Here is a 15,412-nt window from a genome sequence, read left to right as displayed (position 1 = left end):
ATAGTGCTTCTCAGGAGTGACTCCAAGTACTTCATTGTGTTGAAGATACGAGAAAATGTAAGTCGTTGTTGAAATAATGTCCTGTGCCCCACCGTGTGCACACAAAGATGCCTACACGTGTATGCTCATGATACATACATACACACTATTATATGCAAACACATGCATATATACACACAGACACGTGCACATGGATATACATGTGTGCACATGTGCCCACGCACATAGAATCACATTTGGAACACAGTTCCTTTGACTTGCCTTGTTAACAAATAGAAGTGTTAGGGTCTGAGCTATCTCCATCATGTACTATCTCCTGAGCTGCTATCTCATTGGCTCTGATCCCTCTCACCCCATCATTGTTTGCCAGTGCGACCCACAGCGTGACTGCAAACAGGTCGTGAAACTTGAAAGGATTCAGAAAAGATTTACAAGGATGTTGCCAGGGTTGGAGGGTTTGAGCTACAGGGAGAGGCTGAATAGGCTGGGGCTGTTTTCCGTGGAGCGTCAGAGGCCGAGGGGTGACTCTATTGAGGTTTATAAAATCATGAGGGGCATGGATAGAATAAATACCAAAATAAATACCGACCACTGCAGTGGACAGCTGGAACTGACAACCGGAAGCGGCAGATTCAAACCACTACAAATGCCGGAGGAAAGATCACAGAAGCGCTTCACAGGAGGCTCCCAAGCACTGAGGATGTCACCTAGACAGGGGACGAAACGTCTGCAACACAAATTCCCAGCTCGGCGAACAGAGCCACAACAACGAGCACCCGAGCTACAAATCTTCGCACAAACTTTGAACACCAAGGTCTTTTTCCCAGTTTAGGGGAGTCCAAAACTAGAGGGGCATAGGTTTTGGGTGAGAGGGGAAAAATTTAAAAGGTGCACCGTTTTCACACAGAGGGTGGTGTGTGTATGGGATGAGCTGCCAGAGGAATTGGTGGAGGCTGGTACAGTTACAGCATTTAAAAGGCATCTGGATGGGTATTTGAATAGTTGAAAAGTGCGGTGCTGGAAAAGCACAGCAGGTCAGGCAGCGTCCAAGGAGCAAGAGAATCGACGTTTTGGGCATGTGCCCTTCATCAGGAATCAGTAACTTTCCTGATGAAGGGCTTATGCCTGAAACATCGATTTTCCTGCTCCTCGGATGCTGCCTGACCTGCTGTGCTTTTGCAGCGTCGCACTTTTCAACTCAGATCTCCAGCATCTTCACTTTCTCCTGGGCATGTGAATCGAGAGGGATATGGGCCAAATGCTGGCAAATGGGACTGGGTTCATGGTTAACGGTATGGAGGAGTGCTGTACATCCCAATGACTCTGTGAACAGGTCTGAGCAATGAAGGCAAGTGTGCTCAGTGCCTCATGAACCACCCTGTCTTCCTGGGACATATACCTGAACCCTGAGGTCTCTCTGCTCTCCAGAGCCCCACCATTCGTCCAGGGACTGGTTCAGAGCTACAGCATCCTTGGTATCTTTGCTTTTATTCCAGTGAGGGGCTCTCCGGACTGGACGGATGCTCTGATCAAACCAGAGTTGAAAATGAAGTTGTGAATTTTATTTTTGACGTGTGTGTTCTCAAAGTGAAATGCAACTCCACTCCCGATCGACTCCCAACAAAGCAGACAAAGGGGACGTTTTTTTTTCTGGGGCAGGAGTTTGTGTGTGTGTGGTTTTTTTTGGGGAGGGGGCTCCTCGCTATTGGTTGGCTGCTGTTTCTGATCATCTCCTGACACACCAATGGGCAAGCGGTTAAAAGTGACAGGGGAGATGGGGAAGGGGGAGGGCACGGCAAGATGCAAAGTTGGGACTGAGGCAAGTGGGCAGTATCCTCATTGAGAGTGGTGAGTTTTTGGGGGACTGATTGCTCGCCTGTCCTGGAACCTCTTTCCCGCATCCCACAGCTCGCTCGGACTTTCTTCTGGGTAAGTGACCGAACAGTTTTGTGGGGACCTGTCTTGCTCCTCTTCCCTCCCCAGCCCAGCCGAAGTTGCTGCCTCTGGTTGCCAGCAAACTTTTGCAGAAGAATTAAGCTGAAGGCTGTATGGGAATGTCTGGTTCTTTGTGTGCGTGTGTGTGTGAGAGAGAGAGAGTGTGGGTTTGTCAGAGGAGGGGAACAGGGATTGCCTTCAGCCCTTGGAATTTCCATGGCTGTTCACTGTGTCAGACAGCTCCCAGTTTAATTTTCCGCTTATCCCAGGATGGGGAGAGGGTCAGGAAAGGTGGGGGGAGGAGGGAGACGGTAAACTGCACAGCTCCTCTAGTTGGGAGTGATTTATAATGAGCTCCTCCGTCTCTTTGTGCGGGCGGATGGTTTAACCGGAGTCCCCAGCTCAGATGTGAAGGCTGCAAGTAGACTTTGCAGCCCAGCAGAGGGAGGGGGGGGGGGGGGGAGCAGTGTGAAAGCTTAACTGAGCGCTGGAGATCCCCCCACTGTGGTCTGGGGGGGGGGGGGGGAGATCGACCACCCGTGGGGCAGCCCACAGCCGTGGGGCCGAATGGCCTGCGCGCTCTCTCTCTCTCTCTCTCGCTCAGCCCAGAGTCGGAGAGGTGTTGCTGGGGAAGATGTTGAGGCTGACTACGCTGCTGTACCCAAACCTGGGGTCCTGGGGCAGAGACCGTGTTCCCTCGCCCAGCAAACGACACACACCTCCCTCACCCGCGTCTTGTCTTCACTGACCCCTGCCAGGTTTGTCCCTGTCCACACCCACCCCCCTGTCAGCCCTTAGAAGGGACCCTCACCCAGACAATGGGGGAAAGGGATCAACTGCCCCTTGTTCCCCCCACCAATGGTGTTTGTGGGATCTTACTGTGTACAGCCACCCCCCTCTTCTCCCCCCCCCCCCGCAAATCCCCAGTCCTCTCCCTTAAAGGAATGATTCCTGTGGATGGGATTGTCACAGTGCTTGAGGATGTGGCGAGCTGGCAGGAAGAGATTTTGAGATCCCAAGTCACTGAGTGTCCTTGGAGTGAGAGTGCAGTGTCTCCAGCCAGTTCCTCATGTCTAGCTGTCCAAGTGGCAGCTCTGCAAAAGGCTGAGACAGTTCAGAAACTGCAATCCTCCCTGCCTTCCCTCTCCCACTCCAGTGTCCTCTCTCTCTCTGCATTTGTCCTGAAGCAGCCACTGAATATGTCCACACTGGGAACAAACTGGGAGGGAGCTTTCCCAGATTCTGTCTCATAATCCCTGCCTCAGAAATGTGCTGTTCTCGCAGTATTGTCCTAATGTGGCATTACCCCTTTGTCTCTGTGTGTGTGTCTCTCTCTCTCTGTATCTGTCTGTTCCTGTACATCAGGGCACTTTGTGAGCTGTGAGAGTCTAGGCTATCCCCACATTTAGAAGCACAGAAAATGTGTGCAGGCTATTCAGTCCTTGGAGCCTGCACCACCATTCAGTATGATCGTGGCTGATCATGCAGTTTCAGTATCTCACTCCTGTTGTCCCTCCACGCCACAGAGAGCTTGCTCACATGCATTGAAAGCTGAGCCCATTGGATTCTTGATCAGACGGGGAAACAAGGGTGAGGGGAAAAGGGTGTGAAGTCAGCTGTGATCCTGTTGAATGGCAGAGTAGGCTTGAGAGATTCAGCCTAATCCTGTTTGTATTTTGTATGGTCTCATTTCTGTTTGATCAGGATGAGCAGTTGTGACAAAATGTAACAGTACCTGGTAATCTTTGATTTGCTTTAGTCTTGTCACATGTACCAGGGTACAGTGAAAAGTTTTGTTTGGAGTGTGATACAGGCAGATCATCCAGAGTGCATGAGGCTAATGGAACAGGGCAAGGAATGCTGTATTACAGCTGCATTGTAGGTGTACAAAGAACGAGGTCAACATTAAATTAAAAATTTGAGAGGTCCGTTCAGAATACAAATAACAGCAGAAGCTGTTCTGGAATCTTTGGTACATGTGTTTATGCCTCTGTATGTTCTGCCTGTGGAGGAGTTTGGAAGAGATCATACCTGGGGATGGAAGGGTCCATTGCTGATGCTGGCTGCCTTCCCGAGACAGTGAGAAATGTGGAGGGAGTCAGTGGATTGTGATGTTTGGAAGGGAGTTTGGATTCTAAAGTCAAGGTAAATAGGACTTTGGTTTTCAGTACCGAGAAGGTCTGATCTCGATTTTTGAAAAGGCGGTCAGAAAATCTGATAGAACAGTGACCTAAAGACGTCCTTTCCAAGAAATCACAAGACCTGAGCTCCCTGATTCAGTGTGCTGTCTGCACATTTGATCATTGCTGATTATTAGCTGTTTGAGTTTTTCTGAGGCACAGAAAAAGCAAATAGCCAGGGCACACAGGCCAGTCAAGTTCAGAGGAAAAGATTCATTTCAACAGAAAGGCGATTTCTTATTGATGGAAATCCTCAGGCTAGCAGAACTGGAAGCAAATTAGTTTACTTACAGTGTGGAAACAGGCCCTTCGGCCCAACAAGTCCACACCGCCCCGCCGAAGAGCAACCCACCCAGACCCATTCCCCTATGTTTACCCCTTCACTAAACACTACGGGCAATTTAGCATGGCCAATTCACCTAACCTGCACATCTTTGGACTGTGGGAGGAAACCGGAGCAAACCCACTCAGACACAGGGAGGATGTGCAAACTCTACACAGACAGTTGCCCAAGGTGGGAATTGAACCCGGGTCTCTGGCGCTGTGAGGCAGCAGTGCTAACTACTGTGCCGCCCCCAAATCTTAAGCTGTTTAAAGTCAGAGTAGAGAGAGGGTGTGAGCTTGTCTGCCTGACCTGGAAAAGGGACAGCAATGGAGGGGATCCTATTCGGTCAATGTGCTGGGAGTCACTGAAGAAAATCTATGCAAGTGAAGATGGGAACAATACCGAACAACCTCGATTATCCAAACAGGTCAGGCGGGGAATATTTGGATAGGGTAACTGATTGTTTACGATCAGATCAGTGAACTAAACAAAGGAAGATCTTGTATCGGATAATCCGAAATTCGCATAGTTGATGTTCGGATAACTGAGGTTCTGTACTGGGGTTGAGTCACTATCCAGCACATAGCGAGGAAAAGGGTTGATTATTTCAATTTTTTTCACTTTCTTCTGAGAACCAGCCTGGGTGGTGATGTCGCAAACGCCCGTTCCATGGCTCACAAGCCGTAGAGTGGGAGTGGGACATGGTGTTCCTGATCATGAGGCTGGAATACAGCTTACTGTGCCACCAGACCTCTGAATCCGGGGTCAGAAACAGCAGATAGTCACTGGTACATCAAGGGAGGCATTCAGGTGAAATGGCTTTCCCCAGCAGAGTGTGAAAAATGTGCAACTTGCTCACACAGGGAATGGACAGGATCAGTGCACTGAAGGGCAAGCTGGGTTAACGTGAAGCTGAAAGGGTCAAGAGGTAATGTTGATGGGGAGAGAATACAGGAGCTTCACATGGACCATCAAGATCTGTTGGAGGAAGTGGCCTGTTTCTGTGCTCTGTCTTCTGTGCGTTCGCTATTGCTTGGACAAGGGAGACAGTGACATGTCCAAGATGCAGGTTTGTAGCAGGGTGTAAGGGACAGGCTGCCATCTTCTCGCCCTCTGTGCCTTAACTGCACTGGGTAGCCTGTACATGTCTGAGTAGTGGTGGATTATCACTGAGAGCCTGTCCTAAGACATCCCAAGTACATTATGAGGCTGTGGGATTTAGAATACAACGCACAGTCTGAATGTTGACACACTGAGAGAGTTATTCTCTCATTGGACCTGAGCCTCTGGCTGGGCCCAGCATTTAGTGCCTGTCCCTATGCCCCTTGGGAAGGTGGGGGTTAGCTGCCTTCTTGAACCGCTGCAGTAGGTTTGCTGTAAGTAGACCCACAATGCCCTGAGGGAGGGAATTCCAGGACTTTGTTCCAGCAGCAGTGAAGGAACGGTGAGAGGTTTCCAAGTCAGGATGGTGAGGGGTTCAGAGGGGAACTTGTAGGGGGTGGTGTTCCCATGTATGTACTGCCCTTGACCTTCTCGATGGAAGTGGTTGTGGGTTTGGAAGGTGCTGTCTGAGGATCTTTTGTGAATTGCTGCAGTGCGTCTTGGAGATAGTACACACTGCTGCTACTGAGGGTTGGTGGGGGAGGGAGGGGATGTTTATGGATGTGGGGCCAATCAAGTGGGGACTGCTTTGTCCCTGGATGGTGTCGAGCTTCTTGAGTGTTGTTGGAGCTTCCCCCATCCAGGGGCAAGTGGGGAGTATTCCATCCCACTCCTGACTTGTGCCTTGTCGATGGTGGACAGACTTCAGGGAGTCAGGAGGGGAGTTATTCCCCACAGTATTCCCAGCCTCTGAGCTGCCCAAGTAGATGGTGGACAGGAGGCTTTAGGGCGTACACGCACACACAGATTACAGAGTGGGAGTATAGGTTGAGCAATTTTAAGTTGTTTTAAGGTACGAAGGGTGCATGTTTTTTTTTGAAGGTTGGTGATTTGGTTGGTTTGAGGTTCTCTGTGGTGACACCTCTGGAGGTTGGTTCCAAGGTAATTGAAACATGTGGATTTGTGTACCTCTGCTTATCCGATAAATTGTCCATTTACATCAATCGCTTTTCTTGGAGGTAATAGCCACTCAGCTGATCCCTTTGGAGAAATGTCTGACTCTGCAAGTGGTTGTGGACACCAAAAATCAAATGGCAGAGAAGGTTCAAAACTTGCAAGATGCCCAGACAGAGAACCATGCAAGAATTTTCAATTTTGTTGTAGTGGTCTGCAGAGATGAGAGTGGTACTCTCTCCAGGGTGTGGGGCAGCCCACACAGATGCAGGAAAGAATCTCTTTACATCGGTATACCGGGCCTGATCTCTACATCACATCTAACTGCGCATTCAGCAATACAACTCCTGGTTTCTCCATGAAAGCCTGGCAAAGAATGAGTTAGTTTAATTCCAGAGAGAAGTTCAGTCAGTGCTCTCTGGATAGGGCAGAGGACTATTGTGTATTGTGGATGAATGTAAAATTCCACGGGCTCCTACAATGGACGTCCTGCACACATGTACATATGCAGATTGAAATGTGCCTTTCACACTGTGGTTCAGTATGTGGTCACACATGCCCTCCTCCAGGTTAGAAGGTTCTTGGTGAGAGGTTAAGTCCAGAAACACGAGCACACGATCTGAACGACTGCCATCAGCAGTGGTGCTGAGGGAGTGCTGAACCGTCAGCGGTGCAGTCTTTCGTGAGATGGCACACAAAAGCCTTTTCTGGTGGGTGTCAAAGATCTCGTGCCACTCTGGTCAAGGAGAGGAAGGTAGATGTGGCTGGCTTCCTTACCCAGTCTTTATCCCACAACAGACCTCAGTGAGTCGCGTTGCTGTTTGTGAAAGAGTGCTGTGGCCCAACTGGAATGGAATAGAATTTGTTGTCGCATGTTACTTTTACATGAAAAATAGTGACCAGTTTTGTAAGTGGACAACCCCGCCCCCCCCCACCCACCCCCCGGCCCCCACCCGGCCCCCACCCGAGGCACCTACATTAATGGAAGAAGACAAATGACCGTGCTGTCACTTTTAAAAGGTTATTTTGTCCTTGGCTTTCTTTGAAGAGATGTTGCAAAGGCAGAGATGCCACGAAGTCTGGTTTAACAATGGAAGGGGAGTGGTTCGTTCTCCCAGTTCAGGTTTCTCTTGGTTTCTTTGAGCTGAAGCAGTTACACGTGATTCCAGGAGAATCTGAAGTCTCTGTCTCTGGATGCTGTTCCCTCCTGCCTGTAAGAATCTGTGTTTGAATTTACCTTTTTTGCCAAGAAGTATGTTTATAGACCAAAAATCCTTGCAGATGCTGGAATCCAAATTGGACAGGCAGGAGGCTGGAAGAACACAACAAGATGCAAAATGTACTAGTACTCCAATCCCCTCCCCTCCATCCAGGGCCCCAAACAGTCCATCCAGGTGAGACAGAGGATCACCTGCCTCTCCTCCAACCTAGTTTACTGCATCAGGTGCTCCCAATGCAGCCTTCTCTACAAGGGGGAGACCAAACGTAAACTTGGGGGACGGTTCATCAAATATCTGAGCCAGGCCCACCAGGGGCCCACCGGGCAGACCGGACCTCCCAGTCACCGGCCATTTTACTTCCCCTTCCCACTCACTCCTCCATTGCCACAATGTCCCAAACTGCAAATGGAAGGAACAACACCTCATCTTCCTCCTGGGCAGCCTACAACAATGAGTTCTCCAATTTCAAATCACCCCGCCCTCCTCCCTGCCTCCAACCAGATTCATCCCTCCCATTGACCAACCAGGTCATACCCTCTGCCTGTCTTCACCTATCCCCACTTCACCACCCTGCTCCCATCACCCCCTTTATTGCAGCTCCCTCTACACCCACCCCAAGTCCTGAAGAAGGGTCACACCCAAAATGTTGACTTCTCCCCCTCCAGGTGCTGCCTGGCCCTCTGTGTTCTTCTAGCCTCTTGCCTGTCTGTAAATGGGTATGTTTATGTCTTGTTACTATATTGGAGCAGTTAATTAGGAATAGTTACTGTATTGGGTCAGTTCAGTTTTCCATTAATGAAGTTATTCTAAATTCAGCTTTATTTTGTTCATGTTTCAAGCAAAGCGTGTAAATAAATTCTGTGTTGCTTAAAGCCGAGTGGTTTGACCAGCTGTATCTCTCCTGGACTATCCACTTCACACCTACCTTTACAATAAGAAAACATTAGGGTCTGGGCTACCTTCTGAAAATATTCTGAGATGATCTGGCCTGGTCCTGAACAGATGAAAAAGTAAAATTTCAGACCAAGTTCATGACGGTTCAGTTCACAGCTCCTGGGTTTGGGGAAAAGTGATTAAGGAACGCCACCTGAAGATGCAGCCAGGATGAGACCAGCACGCCAGGGGGCTGGAATGCTAGACCGGAAGCTTCCGCCAAAGAAGACCACATTCCAGGTGACGCCACCACTCCGGAATGAAATCACCTGCCAGGCTGCTGGAACATGCAGATGACGAAGACGAGGAGGAGCTCCGCACGGGGACGAGACCACCACCTCTCCACCTTCAGGTGTCTGGGCCCAGCCTGCGAGTCTGGGATAGGTGTGGGAGTCAGCCTGGGATCCTGCTGCAAGCTTTCTACACTGTGTCCAGCCTGCCCCTCCCTCACTGCTCTCCAGACCCAAAAGAAATGAAATACAATGAAGAGCCAAAGAAAACAAGTGCTTGTGATGTGGTCAGACTGGTGCTGAGTCCTCAGTGAGAATAAACAGAGTATTCCAGTCCACACTGTGGGTATACTTACCTTTCCACTGAACTTTGTTCTAACTTTGGAGTTTACCACAAGACCATCCACAGAATCGCTTTTCTCCAGAACCTGTTGTCATGTGATCTCCGTAACACCATTGATGTCACCTGACTGTCCACGCCTTTGGAGAATTAGCCTTTGCCCGTCTTTCCAAGTCTCTGAGTCTGCACATCAGCTGAAGAATGCTGGGTGTACCGTGGATCGTGTGGGATATTTACCGAGTCTGCTGAGGGGAGGAGACATGAGCTTCGTTGGAACACATCTAACTGTGAGCCACATCCTGCACCAGGTCTGACAGAGTTTCAGGAAGAGTTCATTGGTGACGTTTAAGGGGCCCACTTTGAACTTTGCGACGTAGTTGCTGTCTCTCGTGTGATCTGGTGTAAGATGTGCCCCACAATAAGATGTGGTCCAGTGTAGTTTGTGTGTGCTGTACCCCGGGGTGACTGCTGTAGATGTTGCCTGTGAGCTGAATAATGCTAACATCTTTACAATGGATTTGGGATGTCCTGAAAAGGCAGTTCTCATTCCTGAAGCCCCTGGGACCTGATCAATGGAATGGTGTCATTGAGTCAGAGAGGTCAACAGCCAAGAAAACGTCCCTTCGGCCCATCAATTATACGCCAGAGAAAAATATCGGCCTAACAAGTCGAATCCATTTTCCAGCTCTTGGCCCACAGCCTTGCCAGTCCGGGCATGGCAAGACATCATCTTAGTCTTTCTACCATGTCGAGAGGGTTTCCACCTTGACCACCCTGACAGGCAGTGAGTTGCAGATTCCAGTTCCTGACGAGTAAAACACTACCTCCAGGTGAATGTGAGGGAGGCTGTACTTCTCAATCTCCTCCTCAGGCTTCAGTCTTCCGTGCAACAGCTGGGACTATGTCGCCAGAAAGAGAAGATAATTTCTCACCAGCAAGCAAGGTTTGGGTCTGCTCTCTCCCTGTCTGTCCACTCTCTCGCTCCCCCCATCTGTCTGCGCTCTCTCTCTCTCTCTCTCTCTCTCTTTCTCTCACTCACTCTCTCTCACTTTGTCTGTCTTTCTCTCACATTCACTTTCACTCTCAGTCTGCCTGTCTGTCTCTTTCTCTGTGTGTGTGTGTGTCACTGTCTCTGTCTCTCTCTCTCTCTTTCTCACCCTTGTTAACATCTCAAACATTGTGAGGGGCAGGTGAGTGGAGGTATTTCAGAGTTCTTTGCCTGTGGTGGGGAGCAATAATCCAAATTGAGTCACAGGATGCTCTGTATTGGGATCTTTCTGTGCAGGAATTAAGTTCTCGATTGCTCATTGATCAAGGTCTGCCTCAGGGACGTGGAACTTGAGTTTTGAAATGTTGCTGTCTCCGTTTCAATGAAACTGCCTCCAAATCTCTCCTTCAACCTGAGGGGAACTGTTTCAGTCAAATCATTGCAGCTTGTTCCTGGCCAAAAACCACTGGGAGCATTTCCATCACTGAGACTCAGCCACCTCCTCCTCCACCCTTCTTCCTCTCATCCACTCTTCCCTCCTCACTCCCTCTTCCTTCTTCCCCTCCTCTGTCTCCTCTCCATCCTCCCTCTCCCACCTCTCCCACGATCTTTCTGTATCGGAGCCTGCAGCCCGGGACAGCTGATGGTGTGCCTCTCACATTGACATGGGCAGTTGTGGGGTGGGGGTGGGGGGGGGGGGCGCAGTTATGTTGAGTTTGTTGTCTGTCTTGACGTGGTGTGGACCCTGTTGAGATACTGGCTGGGTCAGACGGAAATGCGAAGTGTTCTCTGTTGAGCGTGTGTCTCTCTGGCGTGAAAATGTTGCAAATGGACAGCACGGGTACCTTGAACATCTTAGTGCCCATGTCAGACAAACCCAGAGTGAGTGGGGCATCCTTTCTGTCGAAACTGAGGGCACACAACTGCTGGGCTCAGTCCAGTGACAATCCCAGGTGTGAAACCTCTTCAGCAGAACATGTCTGCATTAGCAACACGCCAGTGGGTTCTGCTTTCCGCCCATATTTTCACCTTGGTTTGTGCTTCCCCTTTCTGCAGGAGACCAACAGCATTCTGAAACTCCGGATCAAAGAACACGGCCAAGATTTCCTCGGTGGTTCGCGCAAGTGACGGAGGATGAGGAGCATCCTTTGTGCTGTCCGTCACTGTTTGGCCTGCCTGGTGTTTCTCCACTGCACCTTGGAGCTCCACTGTTTGGCCGAGGTCAAAGGGCAGCAGGTTCCCAGGATTCAGCTCCGATTGGCTGGTAGGAGGAAGAAGGCCAACGAGGGGCGGGTTGAGGTCTACTACGACGGCGAGTGGGGCACTGTGTGCGATGACGATTTCTCCATATCAACGGCCACTGTCATCTGTAAGGAACTGGGCTTCCTCCACGCAGAGAGCTGGGTCCCCAAGGCCCAGTATGGCAGAGGCAAAGGTAATTGGATCTTGGGGAAGCCACATCATGGGGCATTTAGATGCAGACCCAGGTCTTTGCTCTTGGCCAATTCCAGAACCAAAGGGTCACATTCTGAGGGCATGGGGTAGGCTTTAGGAAAGGTTTCTGAAAGGGTGCAGAAAAGATTTACAAGGATGTTGCCAGCTCTTGGAGGGTTTGAGCATGAGGGTGATGCTGAATAGGCTGGGGCAGTTTTCCCTGGAGTGTCCGAGGCTGAGGGATAACCTTATAGAGGTTTACAAAATCATGAGGGACATGAAAGGGTGAATAGACAAAGTCTTTTCCCTGGAGTGGAAGAGTCCAGAACTAGAGGATATATGTTTAGGGTGAGAGGGGAAAGATATACAAGAGATCAAAGGGGCAACTTTTCACACAGAGGGTGGTACGTGTATGGAATGAGCTGCCAGAGGAAGTGGTGGAGGCTGGGACAATTACAGCATTTAAAAGGCATCTTGATGGGTATATGAATAGGAAGGGTTTGGAGGGATATAGGCCGGGAGCTGACAAATGGGACTAGATTAATGTAGGATATCTAGTCAGCATGAACGAGTTGGACTGAAGGGTCTGTTTCCCTGCTGGATGACTCTCGCAGTTGGATATTGCACATGGAGCTAAAGGGATTGAAGGATATGGGAGGAGCAGGAACGGTATACTGATTTGGATGATCAGCTGTGAAGGGCTGAATGGCCGACTCCTGTTCCTCCTATTTCCCATGTTTCCCGGGATATCATGACATTGTTCACTTTTGCAGAAAGGTTTGGGGCTCCCTCACAAGGGGCAGAAAAACCGAAACCCCAGGCTTTTCCTGGGGTGAGGCTGCGGAGCAGGAGCTGAGAAAACGGAGAGGCCATTCGCCTTCTCTAACCTGCTGCACCATTCACTGAGGACAGGGCTGAACCCACAGCACGGTAGTGTTCCCTATATACAGTACCCGCTGCTGAGTTCCATCGGTTCCCACCTCCTCTCCATCCCAGCCTCTGCTGGACTCGGTAATCCAACACATGCTCTGTGGTGGGGGTGGAGGTTTCCAAAGGTTCACAACTCTCACGTTCTCCGTCACCGACCTGAACCATCAACCTCCTTCGACTGGCCCCGAGGAAGGGAGAACGTGGTGTTGGTAAGCCCCCTACACCTCCCCTGGGGTGCCTTCCCTTTCCTCTGCTAACAACCCCGAGGGCTCTCGAGCCCATTCTAAGCTATTTCCCAACATCTGTCTGCAAGAAGAACACAACTTTCACAAAAGCAGCGAGTCCAGCTGGAAGACACCAGCGAGATGGCCTGCCAAGGAGCTGAATGTACTCCCAGTGATGAGTTCACCCTCTGTTCCACTGCCTCTGTTGTCCTGGGTTGACCGGATCTGGAAGAGATGACACTGAGTGTTGGAGAAACTTGGCAGGTCTGTGGGCGGAGGAACTGAGCGAACCTTTGCAGCGCAGCGTCGCTCCGTCCCACTGGATGGAATTTCTGAGCTCCGATTGTCAGATGTGAAGCTGTGCTGTCCGAACTGGAAGCACCAGCTAAGCTTTGCTACAGCAGGCAAGCTGCAGGCATCAGATCAGTTGTTTCTGGATCTCATGCGGTCCATTAGTGAATGGGTCTGCTCGTGCGTCGTGATGCAAGGGGAAGACTGAGCACTTCCTAAGCCCACAGGAGCTCGCCTTGGAGCCCGTTGTGTGGTGGGAGAGTGTGGGACCTGACCTCTGTGTGCTGCAGAGTAACTGGGTTGACGTTGTTTTCCAATACAGGCAGGATCTGGATCGATAATGTCCGATGCACTGGCAGTGAGAAGACTCTGGCAGCTTGTGATTTCAATGGCTGGGGCATCACCAATTGCAAGCACACAGAGGATGCTGGAGTAGTGTGCAGTGAGCAGAAAGTACCTGGCTTCAAGTTCTTCAACACCCTCCTCAACGATATTGAGGTGAGTGCAGCCTTGCCCACCCTTGCTGGGACACACGATGGCTTGGTGATGAACATCTGTGCAGCACTCACAATGTACATTCATTTACTGGTGTGAAAGCTGGTTCTAATAGCTCCCAGGTTGCCAGGAGGTCCACCTCCACTCTAAACCCATTCGAGGTGGGTGGGTTGGGGGGTGTGGTTACCAGCTGTGTCCTGGGAGCATTGCAAAAGGTGCAGCATCGGACCAGCCAATCAGTGAGGCCTCTGTGGCCCCAACATTATTTGTCTTCCCGTTCCAAGGCTGCAAGAAGCCAGTGACTGCTGCCAGTGATTGCCAGGTTTTGGTTTGTGAAGCCAGTCAATACTCACCATGGCAGATGGTGGAATAAATACATGGAGGTGATGGCCTGGCGGAATTGTCACTGGACTGTTCATCCAGAGAGCCAGGTAATGATCTGGGAACGGCAGATGGTGTAATTTGAATTCTGATGGTGCAATCTGGAATTAAGAGTCTAATGATGACCATGAATCCATTGTAGATTGTCAGTCATGTACCTTCAGGGAAGGAAACTGCAATCCTTACCTCGTCTGGCCTACGTGTGACTCCAGGCCCACAGCCAAGGTGGTTGAGTCTAAACTGCCCTCTGGGCAATTATGGATGGGGAATAAATGCTCGCTCATCCAGCGACACACACATCCCATGAATGAATAAAACCAAAGTGGGGATTTGAAAGTTCGCCAAACGATGACCAGGCTTTTACATCATTGTCAATTGTCAGCTCAACGTTCCAGGGTTTGGAGGTTTCAGGCACGATGGTGGGGGGTGGGGGTGGGGGAATGTAAGAGAGGTGGGGTTGTTATATTATTGATTGAGATGATCAAGACTGCAGGAATGAGGGAGTTTGTCTCAGGAGGATCTTCAGATGCAGCCATCTAGGTAGAGCTTAGAAATAAAAAAACAAGGGATGATCACTTTCCTGGGATTATCCTTCAGGCCTCCCAGCAGTCAGAGGGAGATATGAGAGCAAATCACAGCAGAGTGTTAGAGAAATAGGGCTATAACAGTGGGGGGTTTCAACTTTGCCAACAATAACTGGGATTGCTTGTGTGTGAAAGAATTCGATGGGGTGAACATTTTCAAATGCATCCAGGAATGTTTTTTTATGAGAGTATAGAGGTAGTTCTACCCAAGATGGGCAGTGCTACACCTAATCCTAGGGAATGAAGCTGAAATGTAGTTGAAATATCACAGAGCAAGGATTTCAGGGACAATGATCATAACTGTAAGTTTCAACGTAATTGGGGAAAGGGACAAGGATAGTGCAGAAGTTATAATTCTGAGTTGGGAGGATGCCAATTTCATTATCATTAGACAGAATCTGGCAAACGTAGGCTGGGAGCAGCTGCTGACAAGTAAATCTGCATGAGGAAAGTGGGAGTCTTTCAAAAGCATTATCGTGAGAATTCGGGATCAGTGTGTTCCTGTCAGAGGGAAAGGCAAGGGCAGCAAGCTCAGGGAACCCAGGATGTCAAAGAAATGAAGGAAGCACGTGTCAGGGACAGCACGTTAAAGACTGGGGAGGCCCACGAAAAGTACAGCGAGTGGAGGAGGTTGCTCCAAAAGGAAACTAGGGAGAGAAAAGAGGGGCAACAGCAGATAGGATGAAGGAAAACCCCCAAGGCATTTTATCAGTAAATTCAGAGCAAGAGGATTGCCAGGGATCTATTAGAAAACCAAGGGGCAGCCTAGGCTTGGAGCCAGAGGATGGGGGTGAGGCTATAAATGAATATTTCTCTGTATTTACATTGGAAAAGATATTGTAGCTGGGGATTCCAGTTCTGGTGGTG

At 49.9% G+C, this 15,412-nt stretch overlaps 1 protein-coding gene across 1 annotated transcript in view; it reads left to right on the top strand.

Annotated features, from left to right (window-relative positions):
• Window positions 1-1,751: 1,751 nt before the first annotated feature.
• Window positions 1,752-15,412, top strand: part of LOC140459634 (lysyl oxidase homolog 2-like) — a 66,091-nt gene continuing 52,430 nt past the window's right edge. Inside the window, exons 1-3 of the mRNA XM_072553941.1 lie at window positions 1,752-1,929; window positions 11,263-11,641; window positions 13,408-13,583. Coding sequence (XP_072410042.1) covers window positions 11,341-11,641; window positions 13,408-13,583 — 477 coding nt within the window. The 5' untranslated portion in view covers window positions 1,752-1,929; window positions 11,263-11,340. The remainder of the gene's footprint in view (window positions 1,930-11,262; window positions 11,642-13,407; window positions 13,584-15,412) is intronic.

This window comes from Chiloscyllium punctatum, chromosome 35 (assembly GCF_047496795.1).
Source record: "Chiloscyllium punctatum isolate Juve2018m chromosome 35, sChiPun1.3, whole genome shotgun sequence".
NCBI classification, from domain to species: Eukaryota; Metazoa; Chordata; class Chondrichthyes; order Orectolobiformes; family Hemiscylliidae; genus Chiloscyllium; species Chiloscyllium punctatum.
Note: the sequence above shows the minus strand (reverse complement) of the source record. Positions and strands in the feature narration are given on the sequence as shown.